This window comes from Cervus elaphus, chromosome 21 (assembly GCF_910594005.1).
Source record: "Cervus elaphus chromosome 21, mCerEla1.1, whole genome shotgun sequence".
Lineage (NCBI taxonomy): Eukaryota > Metazoa > Chordata > Mammalia > Artiodactyla > Cervidae > Cervus > Cervus elaphus.
In genome coordinates, this window is record NC_057835.1 from 77,163,557 (window position 1) to 77,175,799 (window position 12,243).

A 12,243-nucleotide genomic window follows, 5' to 3' on the forward strand; every position below is an offset into this window, starting at 1 on the left:
AGCCAAGCTATCTAGCCTTTAAACTGAGCTAAGTTTATCCTGCCTGATGAGAGTATTTCTGAACACTTGACAATATTGTATATGCATTTTTAATACAAGGCAGAGAAAATAAGTACTCTAATTAGGGCTTTCTGGGTAGCTCAAATAGTAAAGAATCTGCCTGCAATGCGGGAGACCTGGGTCCCATCCCTGGGTTGGGACGATGCCCTGGAGGAGGCATGGCAACCCACTGCAGTATCCTTGGGGAGAATCCCACAGACAGAGGAGCCTGGTGGGCCCCAGTCCACGGGGTCCCAAAGAGTTGGACATGCCTGAGTGACTAACACTTTCATTTTCACATAATGAGAGGTACAAATAATGTGTAAAGGAGATTGGTGAAAGCCCTTTGAAATAAAAGCCTTCCTTCTGTGAGAGTTTTTTAAAATTTAGACTACCTTTTAATAGATAGTAGGTAAAGGCCTCCTACTTGTAAACTAATATCCACACCCCTGCCACTTATTACTAGCCCCAGTAACTACTATTTTTAGTTCCATATGAATCCTTTCACACTTCCTTATTTCCTCTTTTTTCTGTAGTTATAGGATATTACATTATATAACTGCTCCATCATTTATTTAACCAGCTCCCTTACAGTGGACATTTGATTTGTTTGTCATTTTCTGCCATTCCCAACAGTGCTACACGAAGTCCCAGGCCAAGTGTACATGCATTTAGAATTCTGAGGCCCAACCACTCTCATTAAGGGGCTCTTATTCTTTTAATATTTCTATTTGTTAGAGTGGGAGCCCTTTAGGGTGGGGTGTATCGTTTTCATCTTTCGTTCCTTGGCTCTAACTAGAAAGTGCTGAGTACATGCATTAATTCCCACGTGAAGGCACCGTTGGAAAGGAATAAAGGTCATGTTCCTTGAAAAGGAAGCATTAATAATTGGCCGTAAGCTGTAACCAGCTCCTCTCACTCGCTTCCCAAAAATGACGGCAGAGAGGACAAGGTCCAGGCTGGGTCCAGGCCTCTCACCGTAACCTGAGAGCAGGGATCACTTTCCCCACGTATTCCAGAGAAAGCTTGTTGTTGTTCGTTGTTTAGTTGCAGCCCCATGGACTGCAGCCCACCAGGCTCCTTTGTCCACGGAATTCTCCAGGCAGGAATACTAGAGTGGGTGGCCACTTGCTTCTCCAGGGGACCTTCACCACCCAGGGATCCAACCTGCGTCTCCAGCATTGCAGGTGGATTCTTTACCTCTGAGCCACCAGGGAAGGCTATTTCTTACTAAATTTTTGAGCTTTGAAGTGTTAATCTTTCCACTTTGTCTTTTTTTTTTTGAAGAGGAAAGAATACTTACAACAGTCTGGTTTGTAATTTAAAAATTTAATGAAAATAGCAGTGTTGCCATGAAAAGACATGAAGGAGCCTCAAATGTATGTTATTAAGTGAAAGAACCCAGTCTGGAAAGGTTACATACTTACTTAATGATCCCAGCGGTGTGACATTCTGGAAAAGGCCAAACCAGGGAAACGGCACAATGATCAGCGGTTCCCGCAGGGGGTCACCGATACGGAGAATAGTCAGAGCACAGGGCAGTGAAAATACTCTGTATAATGTAACAGTGGTGGGTACGTGCTGTACATTTGTCCATTCCCAGAGAATGTGAAAGAGGAGAGTGAAAAACTTAAGTGAGAGCTTAAAACTCAATAGTCAAAAAACTAAGATCATGGCGTCTGTCCCGTCACTTCATGGCAAATAGATGGGGAAACAATGGAAACAGTGACAGACTTTATTTTCTTGGGCTCCAAAACCACTGCAGATGGTGACTGCAGCCCTGAAATTAGAAGACACGTGATCCTTGGGAGAAAAACTATGACTAACCTAGACAGTATATAAAAAGCAGAGATACTACTTTGCCAACAAAGGGCCATGAAGGAGTCTCTTGGGCCTAGAAAAGACAACAACAGTCTCAAAGGCCCCTTGCTGAATCATCTAACTTCGGAGAAAACAAAGCATAACTTTAGTTCCATCCTGATGCTCCAGGCCAGTTGCATCTATCTGGGACTTATCACCCCCTGTCCGGAAACCTACCACCCCCTACACCCGCCCAGAAGACTTATCACCCCCTGCCCAACTACAAGTGTCATCTCAACAAAAGAATACTCAAAATATCCCGCCTGATTGACGTTTCCCTTATCGCTTCCACAAACCTCCCTATAAGTATGAAGCCTCCCTGATGCCTTTCGGCGCTCAGCCTGGTCGTTAGGCCGACTGTCGCCCCGCCTTGCCTGAATAAAGGTAGCCTACTTCTGTTGAGGTCGTCTTTCCTTTTCTGCCTCGCCGGAACTATGCCTTACAGTCCATATAATCAAAGCTATGGTTTTTCTGATAGTCATGTATGGATGTGAGAACTGGACCATAAAGAAGGCTGAGCACTGAAGAATTGACGCTTTTGAACCGTGGTGTTGGAGAAGACTCTTGAGAGTCCCTGGGACTATAAGGAGATAAAACCAGTCAATCCGAAAGGAAATCGATCCTGAATATTCACTGGAAAGACTGATGCTGAAGCTGAAGCTCCAATATTTTGGCCACCTGATTCGAAGAGCTGACGCACTAGAAAAGACCGTGAAGAAAGATTGAAGGCAGGAGGAGAAGGGGCCGACAGAGGATGAGATGGTTGGATGGCATCACTGACTCAGTGGACACGCGTTTGAGAAAGCTCTGGGAGGTATTGAAGGACAGGGAAACCTGGCACGCTGCAGTCCACGGGGTCACAGAGTCGGACACGACTGACAGACTGAACAACACAGGATGTGTAAGAGTGACCGCAGTGTAAACTCTGGACTCTGCGTGATTACGAGGTATTGAGCACAGGCTCGAGGATTATACAAAATGCACCTCTCTAGTGGAGGATGTTGATAACGGGGGAGGCTATGCATGTGTGGGAGCAGGCGTTATATGAAAAGTCTCTGTACTTTCTCCTAAATTTTGCTGTGAACCTATAGCTGCTCTAAAAAAAAATTAATTAAAAATTAGCAGTGCTAATTCTTCTAAAGACTATTTTATGGCCCTTTTACATTATTATTTTGGTTCAAGCTAATTTTAAATAACTTTTAAAAAAAAGTCACTTTTTAGGAATTTTCTATGTGCAGTGCCAGTGAGGCAGGCTATGTGAACTGGCTTCCTCTCCTATTCCCGGGAAGGACTGAGTCATGGAGGGTCCTAGTGACTGGTTCAGGTGACTGTTAGTCAGGGTCAGGCCGTGGAGAAGACGAATATTTCTGACCACACTCACTTGCACAATCATAAATGCCAGGATTTTTCAAAGCTTTTGTAGACAATGAAAGGTTGTTGCTGAATGATAAGACGCTGGGATTCTTGGCCTCTGGAGGAGACGAATTCTATCTGGGGCCAGAGACAAGGCTGGATCGCTCAGAGCTTTTGCGTAATAAAGTTTTATTAAAGTATAAAGGAGATAGAGAAAGCTTCTGACGTAGGCATCAGAAGGGGGCAGAAAGAGTGCCTCCCTGCTAGTCTTCGGCTGTTTGTTATACAATCACTAGCAGTCTGTTAATTAAAGAAAGGAATGTCTTAACTCAGAATGGCACCAGGCCCCTCATCCATAAATTGCATTTTGTGCTAATCCTGGCACCACATGATTCATCCCAGGCCATAAAACGACTGACTTGAATCTTGTAGAAGGGCAGATTACCATACAAATAGTTTCGTTTATACAGATTAGGGGAACAATATCTGAGTATGACAGGCTGGTTTGTCTAAAAGGTTCTGAGCCATTTGGCGGAACTTGAAGACAGCGTCTGAGGTACATTAACATAGCTTAAGACAAACATTTCCATAAGAAAAAATGTATTGGTTAACTCAAGGTTTGAGAGTAATTAGTTTCAGGTGAAACCTGGTGTCACGGCAACACAGCATTTTAAGAGAAGCCTCCTTTTCAATTTGTATAGAGAAGGAAAAAAATATCGCCAGTTTGTTTCCTCCTGCCGCTTAAGAGAGATAAAAATGTCTGGCACTTGCAGCCTATTTCCTCCGTTTGGAGACCCCTGGCCTTCCTGCCTGTTACCCTCTCAAAAATCTTCATATTTCTCTCTTCCAAAATGACCTGAAACCTCCTATGTTCCTGATAAATGATTCTAAAACAATTGGTTGGTATCAGGATACTTTTGTTTTAAAAACTAGAAAAATTTAAAAGACTAAAGGCAAATTTAATCTTTGCCAAATTAGCTTTCCTTTACAGTAAGTGCCTGCTTCAACACACAGTACTATCTGGACAGTTTTATCTGCCCTTCTTTACCCATCACTTGTACGGTATATATTGTGTGCAAAAGTAAACAGAAATCCTAAAGTTCTTAACTTCTGTCCCAAGGAGTGTCCGCGTGTTTTAAACCAGCTGGGAAGGTGGCTGGTTTCTCTCAGTAAATTCACAGATGCGGTAGCTGAGTTGCTTTTCACAAGTGCCTTATTTCCCAACATCCTATAAGATAAACAAGCAAGGCAGACCTTATTATTTTCTATATCAAAATGGAGCTGAGAGCAACAGCGACCTATTCATGGATCTTCCATTCATGCTCAGGAGGCAGACATTTTAGTGGAAAAAGTATAATAGATGCAGATGTCTGCATACCTCACACCTGGTGAGGTGGTTAGACTGGTCACAGCCACGCCAAGCCTCAGAGTCTTCAACTGAAGACATGAAACCTTTATTTAGATTGATTTTCTCAGCAGTCATTATAATCTGCAGTTTGAGGGCATATTTGATATTCCCAAGAGTCTCCAAAAAGATTGGAAACAGATTCAAACATAGTTGTGAAATGAATGGTTGAAAAAGAACTATTACTGGGAGAAAAGAAAGGTAGAAATCATGAGATATGATGAAAATAACAAATGGTGTATTTAGGAAGGTTTCTTATTCAGCGTTCAGGATGACTTCAGGTGGTCACGACTCCTTGAAATCATATGGAAAATTCTGTATGTGTGCACCTGTGTGTATTTTTCTAAGAAATTCACTCTTCAGACCTTCAAGAGTCTGAAACCTTTCCTTCTCCCCCAAATTGAAGCTGAGGGTGGTTTCTCTTTGAATTCTTTAGTGAGCAGGCTTAAGCCTTGCTTTGTATCATGAAGACGTTTATGTACGGTTTGTGTTTAAATCTGCATTTCTCAACTCATTTAAAAGCCTGAAAACTACTGAATTCATTCAAATGGCTTCTCTCAGAAGCATGCATTCTGCCTTGTGTTAATTTTTTCTACCTCAATTTACGCATATTTTCTATATGTGATTAACATTCTCCAGGCACCAAACTCCAAATTAAATATGCTGAAATGATTTAGGATTTGGGATTATATTGCAATTATTTGTAGCCAACAGGATTAGTTATCATCTACAAGATCTGTCCAGCCATGTCCATCGCTAATGAAAGGAGAGGCACTCCCTTAATTGGGGCATTTCTGCCCTCAGCCCTGCCTGAGAAGCCTACAAAGTCACCTTGTTTTTTTGTTTCCTTTTCGCTTTCTGATACTCTTCCTGGCAGTTTATTACTTTCTTGCTTTTTCTAGAACGATCTAGACATTTTAAAGCACCCTATTATTGGCATTATAATGATTTTATGAGCATGTTTCAAAGTTAGTAAATGTAGCCTTTTTAAATAATAAAAACACTATATTATCGATGTGAAATCTTTGGTAAGGCTTTGAAAACATTGTAGTGTAGTTTCCAGAGAGGAAGGGGAAATTGGGAGGGACTGGTCGAAGGGTATGCAGTGTTGGTTACACAAGACAAGTACGTCCTAGAGATCTGCTATAGAGCACAGAACGTATCGTTCTCACACACACATGCACACACACACACACAACAACAGAGGGCCGGAGGAAACTTTCAGAGGTGTCAGATGGGTTTATGGCACAGACTGTGGTGATTTCCCAGGTGTACACTTATCCCTAAACTCATCAAGTTGTATACATTAAATATGTACAGCTTTCGTACGTCAACCATATCTCAGTAAAGTGGTTTAAAAAATAGATAATTGCCTTTGTAGAGTCCTAAAGAAAATCAACCTTGAATGTTCACTGAAAGGACTGATGCTGAAGCTGAAGCTCTGATACTTGGCCACCTGATGCGAAGAGCTGATTAACTGGAAGAAAAAGACCCTGATGCTGGGAAAGATTGAAGGCGGGAGGAGAAGGGGATGACAGACGGTTGGGGTTGGATGGCATCACCGACTCAATGGACATGAGTTTGAGCAAACTCTGCAAACTGGTGAAGGACAGGCAGGCCTGGCGCGCTGCAGTCCATGCGGTGGCAAAGAGTCGGACACATCTTAGCGACTAAAGAACAACAAGAGTGCTTCATAGCTCTTAACACATTCTCTTATGTACTGCCTTATTTATTTGTCCAAACAACTCAGCAAAGCAGGCAGCATTACCATCCAGTTTCACAAATAAGGAATCAAGCTCAGAGGTTTTGAGCCTCAGGTCACCTACTGACCTTTTGTAGAAATCAAAGTCAGGACTTTTGAATCCAGGATGGCCTCACCACATGCCTGTCTCTTGCTTTTTTTTCTTATGCTCCAATGAAGACAAATCTCAAATACACATGCCCTCATATTAATATACACCGAGAAAGAGGATAGAAAAAAATTTTCTAGACCAAGATTTGGGAGGGGTGGGTATTTAGGCTGTGGATCCCTGGACAGTTTGGTGACACCTTTCTCCAAACATTTGTAAATATGTAGAATGAAAATGTATAGAATTACAAAGGAAACAAAATATATCAAAATAGAGTTACTAAGATATTGTAAAATGTGTAACAACGTACTTCTTTATTAAGACAGTAAATATCAAGGATGAGTCCAATATCTAGCATACTTTGAAGCAGTGAAAGCATAAATGATATTTCAAGGCATCTGCAAGAACAGTAAGAGGATATGAAAACACTGAATTTCTATTCAAAGTGCTAACCAGCTGTGATTGTTGCCTACATTCACAATGAAAGGAAATGCTAAATTTCACTTAGAGATTATTGAAAAATAGAGATGCAATCTTTTTTTTTCCCCCTCGTCCAAATTCAGGGACCCCTGAAGTCTGGATCTTGGGCTGAACACCCTGCCTTGGACTCTGGGCCAGGGGCTGGAGCTTCCTTCCAGCGGGCGGCGTTAGCCCCTTTTTTTTTTTCCCTTTTAAAGAGCGGCGCTTACCTTCCAGGTTCTCACACTGGACCAGGTTGACGTAGTCCTGCCGGGTCAGGAGGCCGGCCTTGCAGCCGCGCACCAGGCCCTCCAGGTAGCCATGGTCGGCGTTGAAGTTCAGCTCTGCGCTTTCGAGCATCGCGGGAGCGGCCGCCGGAGGCTGCAGCGGCGCGCGGGGCTGGAGGGGCGCTCGGGTCTGCAGGGGCGCGCGGGTCCGGAGGGGCTTGCGGGTCCCCAGGGACGCAGGTCTGCAGGGACGCGCAGGTCCGGAGGGGCGCGCGGGACTCAGGGGCGCGCAGGTCTGGAAGCGAGCGCGCGGTTCTCTCCGGTGGCCAGACGGCGATCTCTCAGCTGATAGTCACGCTGTGGTGACCGGTTTCCTCCGCTTTCGGCGGCTTTCCACACAGCCGGCCCAGCCCTGTTTTTCCATCCACAGTGGATCAGCCAGATAACCCGAGGGGGACCCGGGAGCAAAGCCCTGCAGGGAGACTGGGATCGTGGGAGGGACGGAGGGTCAGACGCCGGATCCCGGCCCCGCTCTGCTATTGCAACCCGGCTACACCTGAATGTTGTGCAAACAGTCCTCCCCGAGTCGAGCTTCTGTGCTTTCAATTGCAAATTACATTCTTCTTAAATGTCTTGAGGGCTACTAAGAAGAGAGGAGTTTCTCTCTTTCTCTCTCTCTCTCTGGAGTTTCTCTCTCTCTCTCTCTCTCTCTCTCTCTCACAAACACACACACACACACCCCACGCACACCTTATGTGAATAGATCGAATGTGAGCAGGCGGTTTGGAGAACCCCGACAAGCTCATTTGACAGCACAGTGTCTGCAAAACAAAACTCTATTAATGTCCTGCTTAGCTGCTCAGTCGCGTCCGACTCTTTCCGACCCCATGCGCTGTAGCCCACCAGGCTTCTCTGCCCATGGGGATTCTCCAGGCAAGAATCCTGGAGTGAGTTGCCATGCCCTCCTCCAGGGGATCTTCCTGACCCAGGGTTCGAACCCAGGTCTCCTGCATTGCGGGCTGATTCTTTATCGTCTGAGACACCAGGGAGGCCCCGGGAATGCCTTACCCTTCTCCAAGTCTCCTAGCTGCTTCCCTCTCAGCTCGGTCCTGGGGCAGAGACCAGAAGGCAATCTTGGAAGCAGGTACACGGTGCTGTGATTATATAGTAATAAGCCACTGTCTTTGCAAAATCTGAGTCTTTAGGAGGTGCTCTTCATTCTCTTTTCCCCTTTTCAGTTCTGTTCAGTTCATCCGCTCAGTCATGTGCGACTGTTGGCGACCCCATGACCCGCAGCACGCCACGCCTCCCTGTCCATCACCAACTCCGGGAGTCACCCAAACCCGTGTCCATTGAGTTGGTGATGCCATCCAACCATCTCATCCTCTGTCACCCCCTTCTCCTCCTGTCCTCAATCTTTCCCAGCATCAGGGTCTTTTCAAATGAGTCAGCTCTTCGCATCAGGTGGCCAAATTATTGGAATTTCAGCTTCAGCATCAGTCCTTCCAAAAAACACCCAGGACTGATCTCCTATAGGATGGACTGGTTTTTTCCCTTTTAGATCTCAGGATTTACTCAGAGGAGTATCTGGACTGATCCTGTTACTGAGGTAGGTCCTGTCCTGCTCTTTACTGTAGCCCCTCCAGGCTCCTCTGTCCAGGGAATTTTCCAGCAAGAATGCTGGACTGGGTTGCCATTTCCAGCCAACCGTCATTGGGACTACACTCGTTTGTCAGTTGCAACCAGATGTTGGCAACAGATACTAGAGCTGAACAAAAATCAATGAAAGCATACTGTGAAAATCAATAGGCTAAATGGAATTTATATGAAAAAATATTGTTTTATTGTTATTTGTAAGTTGGGTGATACACATCCATTATATCATAAAATTTATGAGAAACATATGTACCTATTTTGGAGGGAGAGCCAGTTCTTAAGCATTTACCGTGCAACACAAAATCTTCACACACTCAAAAAAGAATGGATTTTGTGTGTGTGTGAAAAGTTGTTTCTCATATTTTATATTCATAAGCAGTTAAGTTCCAATGTTTCTTTAAAATTATACACATCTACTTTCTCTACTTTTATGAAATTTGAGGATGAGGTAAGCAAAGTATTTCCCTTTTTCTTGGATGAGCAGACATGTCTTATTCTTGCTAAAGATACTTATAAAAAATGAGATCAAACTCATGGGATATGAGAGGAAACCCAGTACAGTGACAATAATCTAGAGCTTGTTCTTAAATGGGTCCTTCTGGTGGAAGCATAATAAAAATGTTCACTTCCGTGTTTAAACTACCAGTGATGCTTAGGAGAGTGGGCTTTGGCGTGTGACAGAGCATGAGTTTAAATGACTTCTTTTCTCTGAGTGCCAGTGTTTCCATGTGTAAAATGAAGATAATAACACCTCGGTTTGTTGTAAATATTAAATGAGATACAATCCTAAATATACTTAGCAAGTGTGGATATATGTGCTAAGAAGCAACTGCAACAGCTTCTCCTCTTCCTCTTGTTACTGTAAAACACTATAATTTCAGTTCATCAACTAGACTGCATTCCTGAAAGCCAGGAACAGTATCTTATTCATCTTTCTGTCTCTCAAGTGCCTACTAGAATGCCTTGAGGGAAGCAGATACTCAATAGCTGTCCACTGGATAAAGTTACACTTACAGAATCTTTAGCTCCATGTGTCTCTAGGAAACACTATATCTGGAAATTGTATTTGAAGAATGAAGGTATTTTGTGGGTTTCTATGGTTTTTCCACTGGTCATGTATGGATGTGAGAGTTGCACTATAAAGAAAGCTGAGCACAGAAGAATTGAGGCTTCTGAACTGTGGTGTTGGGGAAACTCTTGAGAGTCCCTTGGACTGCAAGGAGATCCAACCAGTCCATCCTAAAGGAGATCAGTCCTGGGTGTTCATTGGAAGGACTGATGCTGAAGCTGAAACTCCAATACTTTGGCCACCTGATGTGAAGAGCTGACTCATTGGAAAAGACCCTGATGCTGGGAGGGATTGGGGGCAGGAGGAGAAGGGGACGACAGAGGATGAGATGGCTGGATGGCATCACCGACTCAATGGACATGAGTTTGAGTAAACTCTGGGAGTTGGTGATGGACAGGGAGGCCTGGTGTGCTGTGGTTCATGGGGTCGCAAGGAGGACGCGACTGAGCGACTGAACTGAACTGGACTGGACTGAGGCTCTCGAGAGGACCCGAGGAAGCAAAGAAGATCTAGACCCCTTCCCACGAGCAGTCCTCTGCAGGTCACCATGTGGCTGACCAAGGCAAGCCAGGGCTAAACTCTGAGGTAGTTGTGGACAGCCACACCTGCCCTCAAACAGTCCCTCAGAGTGTCTTTAAGGGCCGTGTTGTGTTGGATTCACCCTGGGGTGGGCCCAGGGTGCCATCCTCAATAACAAAGTCAAAGGCCAAGTCAAAGGCCTTTCTTAAAGCTAGCAGCACTTAAACAGTCTCTGTTGCAACTTTCACCTCTGCCTGTGCAGCAGTCCTCGGTCACAGAAACAAATGAACTTGACTGTTTTCCAGTAAAACTTCACCAAAACCATGTGCTGCGCCAGGTTTGGCCTCTGGATCACAGTTTCTGGATCTATTCTATAACATCGTCCATCTCCTTCCTTCCCTGAGTGACTGTCAAGGAAACCAAAGATATCTTATGTCTTGTCCATAAATATGTCAGTATCTCTAAAAGACAAAAAGCCTTTAGTAATAATACAATACTGTTATGTGAGAGTGTGTGTTAGTTACTCAGTTGTGTCCAACTTTTTGTGATACCATGAACTGTAGCCCATCAGGTTCCTCTGTCCATGGAGTTTCCCAGACAAGAAGACTGGAGTGGGTAACCATTTGCTTCTCCTTGGGATCTTCCCAAACAAGGGATCAAACCTGGGTCTCCTGCATTGCAGTCAGATTCTTTACCATCTGAGCCACCGGGAAAGTCCACTGATGTATAAGTAAGTAAGTAAAGTTGCTCAATCGTGTCTGACTCTTTGTGACCCCATGGACTGTAGCCTACCAGGCTCCTCTGTCCATGGGATTCTCCAGACAAGAATACTGGAGTGGGTTGCCATTTCCTTCTCCAGGGGATCTTCCTGACCTAGGGATTGAACCCGGGTCTCCAGCATTGCAGACAGACGCTTCACCGTCTGAGCCACCAGTATATACTATATTACATCTTAATGACCTGGATAACCACAATGGTGTGGTTACTCACCTAGAACTTAACATCCTGGAGTGTGAAGTCAAGTGGGGCTTACGAAGAATTACTACAAAAAAAGCTAGTGGAGGTGATGGAATTTCAGCTGAGCTATTTCAAATCCTAAAAGATGATGCCGTTAAAGTGCTACACTCAATATGCCGGCAAATTTGGAAAACTCAGCAGTGGCCACATGACTGGAAAAGGTCAGAGTTCATTCCAGTCCTAAAGAAAGGCACTGCCAAAGAATGTTTAAACTATTGCATAACAGCACTCATTTCACATGCTGGCAATGTAATGCTCAAAATCCTTCAAACTAGACGTCAATAGTATGTGAACTGAGAACTTCCAGATGTACAACTTGGGTTTAGAAAAGGCAGAGGAATCAGAGATCAAATGGCCAACATCAGTTGGATCATAAAAAGCAAGGGAATTCTAGAGAAATATCTACTTCTGCTTCACTGACTACGCTAAAGCCTCTGAACTGTATGGATCACAACAAACTGTTGAAAATTCTTAAAGAGATGGGAATACCAGACCACCTTACCTGTCTCTTGAGAAACCTGTAGGCAGGTCAAGAAGCAACGGTTAGAACCAGACATGGAACCATGGACTGGTTCCAAATTGGGAAAGAAGTATGTCAAGACCATATATTATTACCTGCTTATTTAATTTCTATAAAGAGTGCAACATGAGAAATGCAAGGCTGGATGAAGCACAAGCTGGAATCAAGATTGCTGGGAAAAATATCAATAACCTCAGATATGCAGATGATACCACTCTAACTGCAGAAAGTGAAGAGGAACTAAAGAGCCTCTAAATGAAGGTGAAAGA

At 44.2% G+C, this 12,243-nt stretch overlaps 1 protein-coding gene across 3 annotated transcripts in view; it reads right to left on the reverse strand.

Moving 5' to 3' along the window:
* Positions 1-7,518, reverse strand: part of ATP6V0D2 (ATPase H+ transporting V0 subunit d2) — a 49,275-nt gene extending 41,757 nt beyond the window's left edge. Inside the window, exon 1 of one of the 3 annotated variants that reach the window (XM_043880264.1) lies at positions 7,197-7,518. In XM_043880264.1, the coding sequence (XP_043736199.1) occupies positions 7,197-7,326 (130 nt within the window). In that variant the 5' untranslated portion in view covers positions 7,327-7,518. The remainder of the gene's footprint in view (positions 1-7,196) is intronic. The other 2 variants (XM_043880263.1, XM_043880261.1) reach the window with 2 other exon arrangements.
* Between the last annotated feature and the right edge of the window lie 4,725 nt (positions 7,519-12,243).